This window comes from Tachysurus fulvidraco, chromosome 20 (assembly GCF_022655615.1).
Source record: "Tachysurus fulvidraco isolate hzauxx_2018 chromosome 20, HZAU_PFXX_2.0, whole genome shotgun sequence".
NCBI lineage: Eukaryota > Metazoa > Chordata > Actinopteri > Siluriformes > Bagridae > Tachysurus > Tachysurus fulvidraco.
Window position 1 is genome coordinate 805,041 of NC_062537.1, and position 14,632 is coordinate 819,672.

Below are 14,632 nucleotides of genomic sequence, written 5' to 3' on the forward strand. Positions count from 1 at the left end.
CCCACCAATCACAAACCGAGATGTTTTTACAAACGTTTTCAAAAATGTTCTTTTTTATGAAAAAAATGAATAATAATTTATTAATTTACTTTATTATACACCAACGCTGTTTATATATAAAGAGCACTTTTACGCAGCTAAATTTTTTTTATTAAATGTTTTCAGTGTGACGTCATGAGGTAAAAATGACAGCTCCCGTAAATACTATGACTTATTTACATCAGATAAAAAGCTACTTCTGTCGCCGCCGTCCGCTTTAAAAACCAAACTGCATTTTATTTTAAAGAACGTAACTAAAATTCTGCCTTAATTCTATATCACACTAACATTAGCTAAACGGCTAGCCGTTACTGTACGAATGCCCGGATGAGAAAGCGGCACCTGATTGGTCCAACTGAACTCTGAGGCGTTTTAACGGACGCGCAAATTCAAAAACATAAAAAAAAAATTGAAAAAATATTTTATAGTGTTTAGTTTCACTTTTCTATATTTAATGCATGTTTATGTGCACGTTAGAATGTTTATTAATATTTTTATTAATAATGATTCATATTTATTTATTAATAATTTATTACATTCCTACTCAAGTGAAACTATAGCTAATATTTAATAATACAAATAAAGTATTTATTCATTCATTCATTCAATAAAATAAAAACTATATTTTTATAGAGAACTGAGTTTATTTAAAGAAATCCCCAAACAATACATGAGCCTGAATCTAAAAAGGTACATTAATCGTGTGAACGATGTTGATCCTGAACACTGGACCAAATACAGAGCACAGAAACAGGAGCAGTTATGGGCAGATCCATACGATTTATTAATAATAATAATAATAATAATAATAATAATAATAATAATAATAACACTTCGATTAAGAGAAACTATTCACAATTGTATTTCCTGTGAATATTGGAGCGCATGTACAGTATTAGGAACAACTGCATTTAGCCTGTGAAGCATCATAAGAGTCCTGATTCAACCTGAAAGTGTTAATACTTTTCCATTGGCACTTAGTTTATATATACAGTATATATACACACACACGCATACGGCAGCTAGTGTTGCTAGGTTACACTCCTGTCAATCACAGATAACGTTATATAGGTTATAATCTGTTAAGGCTTTAGTAGAATTAAACGGTCAGTACTAAAGGCAGTAAAAACAGCTGAACCTCTTTTTCCTGCGTCAGTTGTTAGTGAAACTAAAACCTTTCTCCACTCAGAATATCTATAAACACATTAATCTCAGGACGTTTGTGCACATTACACCTTTCTACCCTCCCGACTGGTTTCACAGGCTTTTTAATGGAAAGTAAAACCTGCTTGCCTTTTTTTTTCTTTCCTCCATTTGACTTTATAAGTTTCCACGATATCTGTCTGGGGTTAATTTAACATTGTTAAGTAAAACACACTTAAATGATGAGTTAATAAAAACCTCCAAACCCTATTAGTGTAGCATTACTAGCATTCATCATTAATAACGTTCACCTTTTTGCCTTCAGTCACCTCTATACTTTTGTTACTGGTGTAACCGAACCGATAGAAAAATCATACATTTACATATTAAAATAAGCCCACTGTCTTTCCTGCCACAGCTTAAGGTTCAGTATTTGCATGTAGCTGTAGATAAAGTGTGTGCACCTCCTGGGCTGATGACTGGCTGTGTTTATTTGCAGGCGTGTTCTGAGCTCTGGGCTTCAGGGCGCTGATCAGGGAGGTGCTGCAGCAGCGCAGGGTTCTTCCTGTAGACGTAGGCATGAGAGTCCATCAGCTCCAGCTCGGCCAGCGAGGACACACAGGGGTCGTGTTCGTTCAGCATGCCCGGCAGACGGGACGAGTTCCTGTGGATCCGGGACGAGCGGCGCACCGGCGTCAGAAACTTCAGCTCTTTAATGGAACTTTTACAGCATGATCCTGGAGTACCGTTAGCCATTTCACCCTCCATCCTCTTCCTCACACTGTTTAGGAAAAAACCTCAATCTATCGATCCATAAACACCAGCACAAACGAGCAGCAGTAAAGGAATCAATTCGTAAATTTTATGGGCTTTTATACAGACAAACGAGTAAACAAAGTCTACAATGAAAATATGTATAATTATAAATAAAACACACAGAACTGCATGTTTAGCATTTAAAGAAATAGATTAATAATAATGAAAAAAATTGTAATTAAATGCTGAATGTTTTGCTAAAATTATCATCAAATTATTATCAAAAGAACCATCACCTCTGCAGAAATGGAGTTGTTTTCACACTGTACTTCACAACACACGCATCCAGAACATCTGCAGGACTGGAGTCCATCTCCTCTTCTTCATCATCACCTTCACACAGTTTCTTCTCTTCCTCTCCATCCTCCTCGTTCTTCTCCACTCCAGTGGTGGCCTTCGGCTCCTCTCTCAGTTCTTCCTCCTCCAGAATTTGGTACTCAGGCATTTCTTCTTCTACCTTCACCTCGGCTTCTGCGCCTCCTCCAGCCTTCGTGTCTGCTTGAGAAATTAGAAAACCGTTTAATTATTAATTTACTGTTCAACAGTTGCAATGAATATCGAGATAAGTTAGTTATATTACACATGATGTACAGCAACAGAAAAAGTGAGGTGCTGAGAAGCAGAAAAACTCGAACAAACTCCATTTCTGATTGATTTCGTTGAAATAAAAAACTCACCGCTCTTGCACGAGGACGGAGTTTCCATTGCCTCCAATCTCTCACACAGGTTTATAACCAGCTACAGGAACAAAACAAATAAATACATAAATAAAGTACAAGGGCAAGTCGAATCATAAAAAAAAAATTAATGACATTTTTTAAACTCATAACATTAGCGTGTGTGTGTGTGTGTGTGTGTGAGATACCGATTCCATCCTGATGTCCGGCTCTCCAGGCAGCTCCTTGTCCGAGTTGTCCAGCAGGTCCAGTGTGATATTGAGGATGTGATTCGGGCTGCTGGAGAAGGCAGGTTTATTCTGAAGAACCTCGCTCTGTTCCGTTTGATTGACAGGCACCGCTTCAGCTTGTTCACTCGCTTCTGGCTGAGCTTCATCTTCAGTGCTGAGTCGAGGGTTACATGTCTGAGATGCAGACTTCTGAGTCATCGTCGGTCTTTTCAGAGTTTTCCCCTTCGACGCCAACCATGCAGCTAACTTTTCCCTGGGGGGGGGGGGGGACAGAGGGAGAGACGTAAACAGACTGAAGCGGACTATAATTCAGCTGAGTATAACATCAAGTTCACCACCGTCATTTTACTCAGAAGAAACAATAAATTGCTGTTCCAGAGAATTCATCACTATCGACATCTCTGTGATGTTCCTGACTCACCGTCTCTCCTCGGTGGATTCCACTCGGACTCTGTACTGACTGATGGAGCTCGAGATGGACCTTTGTGATTTCTGCTCACTTGCAACTGCAGCAGGTTTTAATGGTTCCTTCTTCTTGATGAATGAAGTCACTGTTGGTGGTCTTGCGGACATTGTACCTGGTTTTCTAGAGATCACAGATGGTTTGGCGGAGATGGTATTTTTTTTGGTGGAGACCGTCGGTGGCTTGGTGGAGACCGTCGGTGGCTTGGTGGAGACCGTCGGTGGCTTGGCGGAGACCGTCGGTGGCTTGGCGGAGACCGTCGGTGGCTTGGCGGAGACCGTCGGTGGCTTGGCGGAGACAGCAGCTGTCTTTGCTGGACCTATTGTTTGTATCCGTCTTTGAGGAACCGTCTTCTGCACGTTAATCTTTGCGTCTGACCCGGACTTCGTTCTGCTCTGCACACTCCGCTGGACTCCTGCTCTTGAGGAAGCAGACAGCGCTGTGGTGGATTTGGACCGAATCGCCATCGCAGCTTTGGTCAGGTTCTTCTCCTGGCCATTCGGCGGCTTCCTGAAGCAGTCTATTTTGGATTGTACCACTCTGCCCTTGTAGGTGCCAGGGAGGAGGGGTTTCGGAGGGACAGACGATGGAGGCTTCTCTGTCTCCAGCACCAGTTTCCTGTGTCTCAGGGTTTGTTCGGTGCGAAAGGCCTGACTCAGGGTTTTCCGCCGCATGGGATCTAAATCGCTGTTCTTGACCGGTTTAACCGGCGCTTTAGACTGGGCCGTGTCTCCGGCCTTTTCCTCCCTCGGGTCATTTTTGGACCGCAGCGGTGCAGGTCTCCTCAGCTGCTGCTGCTTAGATATTAAATTTCTGGACTCTGTTTTTTTTGGTCCAGACTCCGGCTTGGAGTTTTCCTTATTACTCTGAAAAAGAAACATTAATAAAGAACAGATAAAAATCACAGTAACATTATTCACATACAAACAGCATTAATACGTCCAGTTTCATAACGTCTAGTTCCGCCCTTCTCCAGATCACTCGGTTACCTTTTTTACTGCGGTGTCCATATTGCTGTCGCTCACTCCTATGATGGGGTTAAATGATCACCTGCACACACACACACACACACACACACACACACACACACACACACACACACACACACACACAAACAAACAAACAAAACAACAGTGAAGCTGATTAAGAAGTGACAAAACATCATAACGAGCTGCACCCTGACAAGACCGCATGTCCAACACACAGCCTGGTGTTATTAGTGAGATTTCAATCCCAGCATGACTCCTGCATTCCTCTGAGGGGAGGAGGAAGAGGAAGAGGAGGAAGAGGACTTTTCGGTTTCTGCCCCAAAAGTAAACTGTCTTTTTCAAACAACACATAGGGCGATTTTATGAAAACTGAATTATGAGACAATTTCATTTTTCTCTTTTGAGTACATTTGTGCCGTCTTTCCTAAATCCAATGACAAATATATTTACAGACGTTACCGATAAAACCTAAAAACAACTCATATCATAAACTATTATATTATCACAACATCCCAATGACAGTATAAGGGTTTTAACAGTAAAAGAAAAGCCTGCAGGAGATCAGTGATCATTAACACTAAAGCCAAACACATTTATAATGAACATTTATTTACTTTCACTATAAGCCATAAATAATTAGAAATAAGAGCAGAAACGCGCTGTTATATTTAACAAAGCATTCATGACATACGTCTTACCTTTACTGCTGAAGAGTCGCAAATATAATAGCTGTTAAAAACTGACCTAAAAATGAAACTATAGCAGAACCAAAGTGCCTTCAGTGCTGTTTAGAGCTTTATGTCTGCTGTCACGCCGCCGCTTTCAAACGCAGCCTTCAAACGGTCGGCGGTCGAGTTCTTCATCCTGATTGGCCGCCGATTCAATCGGATTAGCCAATCAAATTAAATAAAGGCTGTCACGTGTCAACACGAGCCCTAAGGCTCTTTTTTCAACCGTCATTTTTGAACCAAAATAACAGCAAAAATCCGGAAATAACACACTCCATTTTTTTACTGTTTGGAATGTAATTATTATTGATCTTATTCATGAATTTAAGCGATAATATATAAAAATGTCGCGTTTTTATGTTATCGTGAGCTAAACTTTAGTTTGTATGCAAACGAACCGCGTGAAGTAACTACACTACCCACAATCCTAGTGGGGAAACGCACCAATCACAAGGCGCTGTTATGGCAGCCAATCACATACACGAAAAGTTTGTGTTTAAACAGCATTACATTCACATTAACGCAACACTAAGTTATTAGGGAAAGAAGAACAATCGCACCTGAAAACATTGTAAAACTTTGTTTAGAAAGAAAATTTAATGGAATCCGATCGAACTGGTGAGTCGAGTCAAATGATCCGAATCACTGATAATAAATGAAGTAAGAAACGAGTCGATTCGGTGAAAACGAGTCAAATTGGTGAAAACGAGTCAAATTCAGTTGGATTCTAAATTAATTTGTTCACAAGATATTATTATCGTATGAAATTACGAGAGAAAATAATACTTAATTAATCTTTGTAAATGTTCATCTAGAAATGACACTAGATGGCAGAAAACTATCACTACTGCCTAAAAATGGCAAAAGTGTGTATTAATCATTTTAGTTTCCAAAGCCTTCTGCCGTCTTATGACGTCACACATGATATGAAATGGAACAGCTGTCATGTTGGATTCCCTCCAGTTTGGTGTTAAACACTATTTAACTCATGATCACTACTTGCTTATTTTAAGAGACATGGATGTAAGATGTCTAAACTAAGTCATGGCCTAATGGTTAGAGAGTTTGACTCCTAACCCTAAGGTTGTGGGTTCGAGTCTCGGGCCAGCAATTCCAAGACTGAGGTGCCCTTGAGCAAGACACCGAATCCCCCCAACTGCTCCCCGGGCGCCACAGCATAAATGGTTGCCCACTGCTCCGGGTGTGTGTTCACGGTGTGTGTTCACTGATGTGTGTGTGCACTTTGGATGCAGAGAACAAATTCTGAGTCTGGGTCACCGTACTTAGCCGTATGTCACGTTACCTAATGTTTAATTCTTCTTAACGTATTGAATGATGTCAGTTTTTTTTATACATCCTTGGCCTTGTGTGAGTTTGGACCTGATACTGTGTATAAATATAAACTGGTTTCCAGTCCCTGTGTGATTACGACCCACATCTCACCCGAACTACAGGAAAGCACCTCGAGAGAAAACAAATATTCAGGATTATGTGCATGTTCTTCTTACTGAAACACACCAGCAAGCTGTTTTCATTCGGAAAGCTTCCTCCAGGTCAGGTTCGATTTCTCTGAGCCAAACTGCAGATGTAATCAATTTCATCTTGATTAATATCCAGCAAGAAAACATTTCCTGTTTAAATGGGTAATGAGATTAAATTCAGAAAAGAACAGCTGCAGGTTAAATATTTATTTATTGAGAAAAGGGGAAATTATAAGGGGAAAAAAATAAAAATGACACCATTTATTCTACATTTAAAACAAACGCTCCACATGAGCCATTTTTATTGCATGTGAAATATTTAAGGCAATAAACAGATCCAAGGTTTTAAATATGAATCAGTAACAAGACTAAAAATAAAATAAAATGTGCAGACACTCATTTTTCTTTCATTAAAAATAACAGCTGATAACCTGAAAACGTCAGTGACCCCAATAACTTTAGTTTCGCACGGAAGACAAAAAAAAACCGTTATACTTTAAATGAACACAAAATTAAAACTGGCTTATTAAATAAACAGCGGAATCTTTAGACCGCCCAAAAAATAATTCAAAGACACACCTTGGAAGGTCAAAGGTCAGTCATGCACGAATTTTGAATGATTTTGTTCAGTGGTGTGTGTGTGTGTGTGTGTGAGAGAGAGAGAGAGAGAGAGAGAGAGAGAGAGAGAGAGAGAGAGCTCTCAGTATGGATAGTATTTCTTCTTTTTCCCGGCGAAGCAGGACATCCATGTACACAACAGCAGGGTAACAGCAGCTCCGACACACGTGCAGTAAAAAGCCCAGCCGAGTTCACACGAACCTGCACACAAAGACAGACAGACACACACACACACACACACACACAAACACACACACACACACACACACACACACACTATAAAAATGCACTTATTACAACACAGTGTTGCTGAGTTCTGGACTCTGATTGTTGGTCAAGTAGAGCATCACAGCTTTATTTTAATACACTCGCTCTGATTGTTTATTGTTTCTATAGTAACGGCTCCTTCAGAGCTTACGCTCTACATAAGGACAGGAGACGTGTGTATGACGTGGTGAAGGAGTCTCCAGTGTCAGCTCTGTGGACCAGTCAGATGTGAAGCTGGAAAGTCCTCCACATCTTCAGGACAGAGCAGTAACTCACATCACTGAATATTAAATGTAACAGCATGTAAATGGTGATAGAGGAGTGACTGGGGTGTGAGAGGAGAAGAGGAAGAACACACATGTGGACTGTTTCAGGGACATAAAACTGAAATCTTACCGAGGTTAAACTGGTCCGAAGCGTTACCGCAGGTCTGCTTCACCTCCTCACTGTTCCATCCGAGAGGATAAAGAGCACAACCGGAGCTGATCAGTAAACCTGCACACACACACACACACACACACACTTTATATTGTGTATTAAGAACTATAGAAACATCTGTAGTCCATTTTTGCAGAGTTGTCGTTGTGTATAGTGCTGTGTGAGAGTCATGTGATCAAGACACAGGTACAAAAGTGCAGTAAGAGTCGCTTCACTGAGTCGACTCTTTTGAACCAAACCCGTTCCACTGAATCAAACTTAGCAGCATCCAAAAGAATATTTAGCGAGCCTCAGTGTCGGATGCTGAGGCTTTCAGTCTGAGTGCAGAGATGCAAGAAAACTTTGATTTGTTTTGTTTGTGTCTCAACCGAAATGAATCACTTTCAAGGAGGAATCGCTTACAAACCTTTCCGGTCTCTACAGTCACCGAGTCACGATCAGGAGAGATGGAGCATAAAGTTTGTTACATACTGTATATATAACTAGAAACACACAGCTATTGATGCTGATGAACACAGATCTTCTCAGCTTGCCTCTTTTTTCAGCTCCACATTTAATCACCTTCATAACCAGAGATGATGAATACGATCCAAGCTCTACAGGAAGTGCCTGGTGTAAAATTCTCCTTCACACATAATCCCACTGCAGGACGATCGTGATCACATGACAGTCTAAGAATCATCAGTCTTTAAATTTCACTCCTAAATGTCTTAGAGGTCGGAGGAGGATTAAACCCAGACGTGAACACGATCCGGACGTGAGATCGCAGAAGCAGCAGGAGTGTGTGTCAGAGTAAACCTGCCTGTCGGAATGTTTTAGTTTAGGTGTTAATTATTACGTTTGGAGCAGATGTAGTTTCGTTTTAGCTTTCTAGCTGAATATTAAACGGCGTCGGCCCACATTTCCTCCCGGATTGAGCCGTCAGAGCGCAGAAACCCCTTCAGCACCGCGCCATCTGCCACCTGACACACCACTAATAAAGAACGCTCTCGAAATAATCCTGGCACTGCGTCATCACAGCAAGTAGAGGACGTGGGGGGGAAGGAGCAGCTGGTCGTAGTGGGAGGATGACAGAAGAAAGTGCCACGTTCCCTCCATCCGAGCCGCTCTGGACTGCTGGAGCGTCGGAAACGTGTGTAAAAGCAGCTGGTGGACGAAGATCCCACGCGCTTCCATCTGCTTCTGCTCTGCATCCAGACCACAGACGCGCTAACGGCGCTGACGATGGCGGCTTTTACGAGTTTAGTGTTTTATTAGGACCTTCGTTAGATGCGAGTAGCTGTTCCTCCACTCAGGTCTGGGGAAAGGTCACGGCCGGGGTCACGTCACTGAACCCCGCATACTTAAAGGAACATCGAGAACTGGAGCTTCTCCTTTTCTCCACTGAGCCCACGACATTCAGCACCTTGGTACAGTGCTGACATTTTTTCCCAGCTACAAAGCTCACGACCTTATCGGCCTTTACAGCTCACAGCGCCGCTCTGGTCAAAGGTCATCCGGAGGTCACTGGGTAATTGTGAGATCTGTGATTCCTGCGATGAGACGTCTCTCGTTCACTCTGACTTCAGCACCGAAGACGTTCACAAGCAGGACGACACGCAGATGATACACACTTCACAGGACTGGAACCTGGTGGATCTCCTGAGGGATTATCACTAAACACTGTACACACTTCTGTGTTTATGTCACGTCCCTGTTATTACCATAGTGTGTCTATGATCCACACACACACACACACACACACACACACCTCTCAAACCCCTCATTAGGAAACTTCACACTGCTTTGAGGTTTGTAATTTAGAGCTCAGTTTTATAAATGAGAGAAGAAGCAGCTCTTCATCCAGGAGGAGATCCAAACCCACCTGCATGAAGATCACTACTGTGGTATAAATCCTCCCCTGATGCTGCTTCGTCTTCAGGCTCATTTATAGAAAAGAAAATCCACAAATCTGAAATGATGATGTAATAATCCACACACTCACACACACACACACACACACCACACACACATACACACACTTGCACACACACACACTTGCACACACTCGCACACACACTTCGCACACACACACTCGCACACACACACTCGCGCACACACTCGTGCACACACTTCGCACACACACACTCGCGCACACACACACACACTTACACACACAAACAAACAAACACACTCTTACACACACATACACACACACACACACACTCTTACACACACACACTCTTACACACACACATACACACACACTCTTACACACACACACTCTTTTCCACACACTCTTACACACACACTCCTTTGCTGTAATAAATAGAGTCGTGTCCCCCACCCCCACCCCCACCCCATTACTGACGTTTCAGCTCTCAGTCGCTGCTTTTCTTGAAATGGAAAATCTCTCCTCAGGTCGCTGTGGAATTTTCCAGAACAACAGAAGGACACGGTGGGTGTCGCAGAAAGCCACGTCTTGTTTTTTCCCCTTGTATTTTCAGGATCATGAGGACCCTCAGAGCTCCTGACTGAGTTGGATCTAAACTTTAGGTGAGGTGTAAAGGATCACTGAGGGTTTACATCAACAAGTCACAGTGAAGACTGTGTGTGTGTGTGTGTGTGTGTTTTTGTTTGTGTGTGTATGTGTGTGTTTGTGTGTGTATATGTGTCTGTGTGTGTGTGTGTGTGTGTGTGTGTGTGTGTGTGTGTGTGTGTGTTTAACAGCCTTCTGGCTGCTCCAGTGAAGCCACTAATCTGCCACTAACACATCACTCAGAACCCAAACTGTCAACACACAGCAATACAATAAGACACAGAACATAACTCAACTCTACACACACACACACACACACACACACACACACTATTACACACACACACACTCACCCACACTATTACACACACACACACACACTATTACACACACACACACACAAACACACTATTACACACACACACACACACACTATTACACACACACACACACAAACACACTATTACACACACACTATTACACACACACACACACACACAAACACACAAACAAACACTCACACACTCGCACACACACACACACACACACTCACACACACACACACACATACACACACACACACAGACACTAGATGTGTGTATCCAGGCATGGACATGAACTCATTTTCTTTTCACCATCAGATGATAACAGGAGTGGACGAGCAGAACAATGAGAGATTTCTTGCAGAAACACTGCAGCCTTTCTTCTTTTCTTCTTCGGCCCCCGAGTGAACATCACACACACCACACACTCCATTCAACAGGACAAGCTCCATTTATTCACACTGGGAATCAGGAAAGAATAAAACACTTCTGTTCAAATGAATATCACAAATACCACCAGGGAAAAAAGGGACTGAGACTCTGAACAAAAGTGTGAACTGTTCCTCAGACACAGAGATGAAACACACACACAACACAATCCCATAATTCTGTTCACCAAACAAACCAAAACATCTCACTGAGCCTCCATCTCAGGACATGAACAGATGGAGTGTAAATGGTACAGTGACATCACTATGAATCTAAAGAGATATCCGACAGACCCCGGAGACAGAACACGGGGGCACAGAACCCAGAGACAGAAACCGGAGACAGAACCGAGAGACAGAACTCGGGGGCACAGAACCCAGAGACAGAACCTGGAGACAGAACCGAGAGACAGAAACCGGAGACAATGCTCACAGAGACGCTCACCGTGTGTGTGTGTGTGTGTGTGTGTGTGGTGTGTGTGTGTGTATGTGTGGTGTGTGTGTGTGTGTGGTTGGTGTGGTGTGTGTGTGTGGTGTGTGTGTGGTGTGGTGTGTGTGTGTGTGAGGAATTATCAGGTCCCAGTTTCTCAATATGTTCACACATGCTAGCTGTAAATCCCCACGCTCGCTCCCAGACGTGTGAACTCACTCAGAGCCACAGGACGAGCGCTACGCTACTATCGCTGCACAGATGATTGACAGCAAAGACAGGAAGTATGCTCCGCCCACCTAGACAGGAAGTATGCTCCGCCCACCTAGACAGGAAGTATGCTCCGCCCACCAGCTCAGATTCCTGGCTGCATGATTGTGATTCCCTTCGATAAAGAACTCGAATTTATTCTGTAGCCACGATGCAGCCGAAAAGCAAAGGTTTCAGATTAAGACTGAGATCAGATCTGATCCCATCTGCCCAGTCTGAGCTCGAGTCATCTAATCAAGGCCGGTTACACACCGCTGTGTACACACTCGTTACACACTCGTTACACACTCGGGACGTTCACACACACACTAAACACAACACACCTGAGGGGGATGTTGTTCTGATGAAATCCAACAGTAAAGATTCTCATCTCTGATACATCTGTCTCGCATCTGACCTTAACCTGTGTGTGTGTGTGTGTGTGTGTGTGTGTGTACAGATAAGAGACTGGAGATGAACTGATTAGGAAACACACACACAAACACACACACACACCAAACAGAAGTGGTGTTATCTACTGATTTCCCTACACACACATCCTGTCACCTCACTGTGGGAAACATTCTTTACATTCCTGAGTGAGACATAGGGGAGACTCCTGGGAAAACAAACACACACACACAAACACACACACACAAACACACACACACACACACACACACACACAAACACACACACACTCACAGCATCTCCAGTTATTACTATGATATTATGTCTGTTCAGAGTGTGATCAAGTGTGCAGAGTAAGAAAAGTAAAAAAAGACAAAGAAAAGACAGAGAGACAGACAGAGAGAGACAAACAGAGAGAGACAGAGATGGAGAGAGAAAGAGAGAGAGCGAGACAGAGAGAGAGAGAGACAAACAGAGAGAGGGAGAGCGAGAGAGAGAGACAGAGAGAGAGAGAGACAGAGAGAGAGACACAGAAAGACAGACAGAGAGACAGAGACATTTCACACCTGAGTGAAATAAAACAGTGTATGTGTGTCACTACACCAGCTCCACCCTTTATCACCCACCAGTAAGTTTGGTATCTAAACAAAAGGTCATGACCTCTGACATAATACAAGTACAAGCTTCTGATCCTGATCAAATAGTTTCTCCTCCAACCATCCATCCTTCCACCCATCCATCCATCCATCCTTCCACCCATCCATCCATCCATCCATCCTTCCATCAGGTCCATTATTCAAGAATTTATCCCTGTCTTTCCACTGCACCCATCTATCCATCCATCCATCCATCCATCCATCCATCCATCCATCTATCCACATTTCCAAACAAAGGTCTATGATAAAGACAGAATTACGTACAGACCCATAAAGCAGTCCACAGAAACTCTCACACTTTATCTCCCATTTAGAGGGATGTCCCCTTACAGGTGGCTCCACAGTTAAAGGTGTTTATTACACAGGAACTTTAAACTCATCACCATATTATAAACTTCTTCACCTGGGAATTATTACCAAGCTGAGAAACATCATCTCTACACTGGCTACATGTTAGGTGTAGAACTGATTACAAACTGCTGCTACTTACGTACAAGGCCCTTAATGGTTTAGCTCCCATGTATCTAACTAGTCTTCTAACTAGTCTTCTAACTAGCCTTCTAACTAGTCTTCTAACTAGTCTTCTAACACGTTACAAACCTTCACGCTCTCTGAGATCACAAAACTCAGGACTTTTGGTAGTTCCCAGAATATCGAAGTCTACTAAAGGTGGTAGAGCGTTTTCTTATTTAGCTCCCAAACTTTATAACAGTCTTCCTGATAGTGTTCGGGGCTCAGACACACGTTCCCAGGCGTACACATAATACATCCCATAATACCGTGCACTATTACATCAAACCAAATGCACATTATCATCTAGTGCTAGTGTTAATATTATAAACAGCAGCTACATTAAATCCTCTCCACTGCTTCCGTCTTTCTACCATCACGAGACATCCAGACACTGTACCAGCTCCGATTGTGTTCCGTGTCATGAAGATTTTGGACCTCCACTGAGACGAGGTTGACTCTATGAGGATCCTGAGACATCTAGAGATGTTCCAGCTCCAGTTGGAGTCTATACTAAAGAGGAGATGTGAACTCCATGTGGTCTCTGAGGACAACAACAATCTCCTCATCGATACACATTCGTCAGACCGTATATTTATTTCTCTCCCAAACTCACCTGCCACAAACTGGATCCCTCCGGCCGCTCGGCCGACGGTGCGCGATATGACGTCTGACATGCAACATGCCATGAGTGCCGTGAGGGCCACGAGCAGCAGCAGGCCACACCCACTTCCTGTCACCACCGTACAGATCCTCCACTCCAGACTGGGGATGCTCAGGAACGAGGCATAGCGTCCACAACGCTCCACCATCACCGTGCTGCCGTGGACCTCGTCTCGCACCGGGTACGAGCAGCGCCGGAACGTCCCAAACGATACCGGCTTCCCCATCTGAGAGCCCAGGAGCCAGTAGGGCATGAAGAAACCCACGCAGGAGACGGCGGCACTCAGCAGCGAGATCAGAGCCCACACGAGGCCTACACACGTCAGACTGGAGCTCATCTCTCACACAGATCCGATTTCAGGGTGTGTGAAGGTTCTACACTCGTACCTTCCTGAACCACATGTCCTGTTGAGACCTTTGGATCTCAGGTTAATAAAACTGGACGTCTGGTGTTCATCTCTCCAGATCAGACCTACAATGAAGAACAGAGAATAAGACAGTTTGCACTGATAAAAGGGTTTGTTCAGAGGTTCTAGATCCAGTTCCTCTTGTCCC

General features: G+C 43.3%; 2 protein-coding genes and 1 long non-coding RNA gene across 4 annotated transcripts in view; 1 reads left to right on the top strand and 2 right to left on the bottom strand.

Annotated features, from left to right (window-relative positions):
* Positions 1-1,350: 1,350 nt before the first annotated feature.
* Positions 1,351-5,240, bottom strand: si:ch211-266i6.3 (cytoskeleton-associated protein 2). Of its 2 annotated transcripts, none has more exons than XM_027158564.2 (7): positions 5,056-5,240; positions 4,358-4,418; positions 3,327-4,234; positions 2,864-3,158; positions 2,676-2,736; positions 2,235-2,496; positions 1,351-1,963 (listed from the first exon to the last, which is right to left on the bottom strand). In XM_027158564.2, exons 2-7 carry the CDS (start codon positions 4,376-4,378, stop codon positions 1,672-1,674), a joined length of 1,839 nt encoding a protein of 612 aa, XP_027014365.2. In that variant the 5' UTR covers positions 4,379-4,418; positions 5,056-5,240; the 3' UTR covers positions 1,351-1,671. The 2 variants fall into 2 exon arrangements, with proteins under 2 accessions (XP_027014365.2, XP_027014366.2); XM_027158565.2 differs by having other exon boundaries at positions 2,235-2,493; positions 5,056-5,235.
* A 340-nt stretch (positions 5,241-5,580) lies between these two features.
* On the top strand, positions 5,581-12,394 carry LOC113650299. The gene is made up of 4 exons (XR_003442379.2): positions 5,581-5,703; positions 7,581-9,853; positions 10,290-10,424; positions 11,049-12,394. It is a non-coding gene; the product is annotated as an uncharacterized LOC113650299 (long non-coding RNA).
* lhfpl6 (LHFPL tetraspan subfamily member 6) overlaps positions 6,759-14,632 on the bottom strand; it is a 9,916-nt gene continuing 2,042 nt past the window's right edge. The window contains exons 2-4 of the mRNA XM_027158566.2: positions 14,031-14,549; positions 7,848-7,946; positions 6,759-7,385 (exon numbers count right to left, since the gene is read on the bottom strand). Coding sequence (XP_027014367.1) covers positions 7,267-7,385; positions 7,848-7,946; positions 14,031-14,415 — 603 coding nt within the window. The 5' untranslated portion in view covers positions 14,416-14,549 and the 3' untranslated portion in view covers positions 6,759-7,266. The remainder of the gene's footprint in view (positions 7,386-7,847; positions 7,947-14,030; positions 14,550-14,632) is intronic.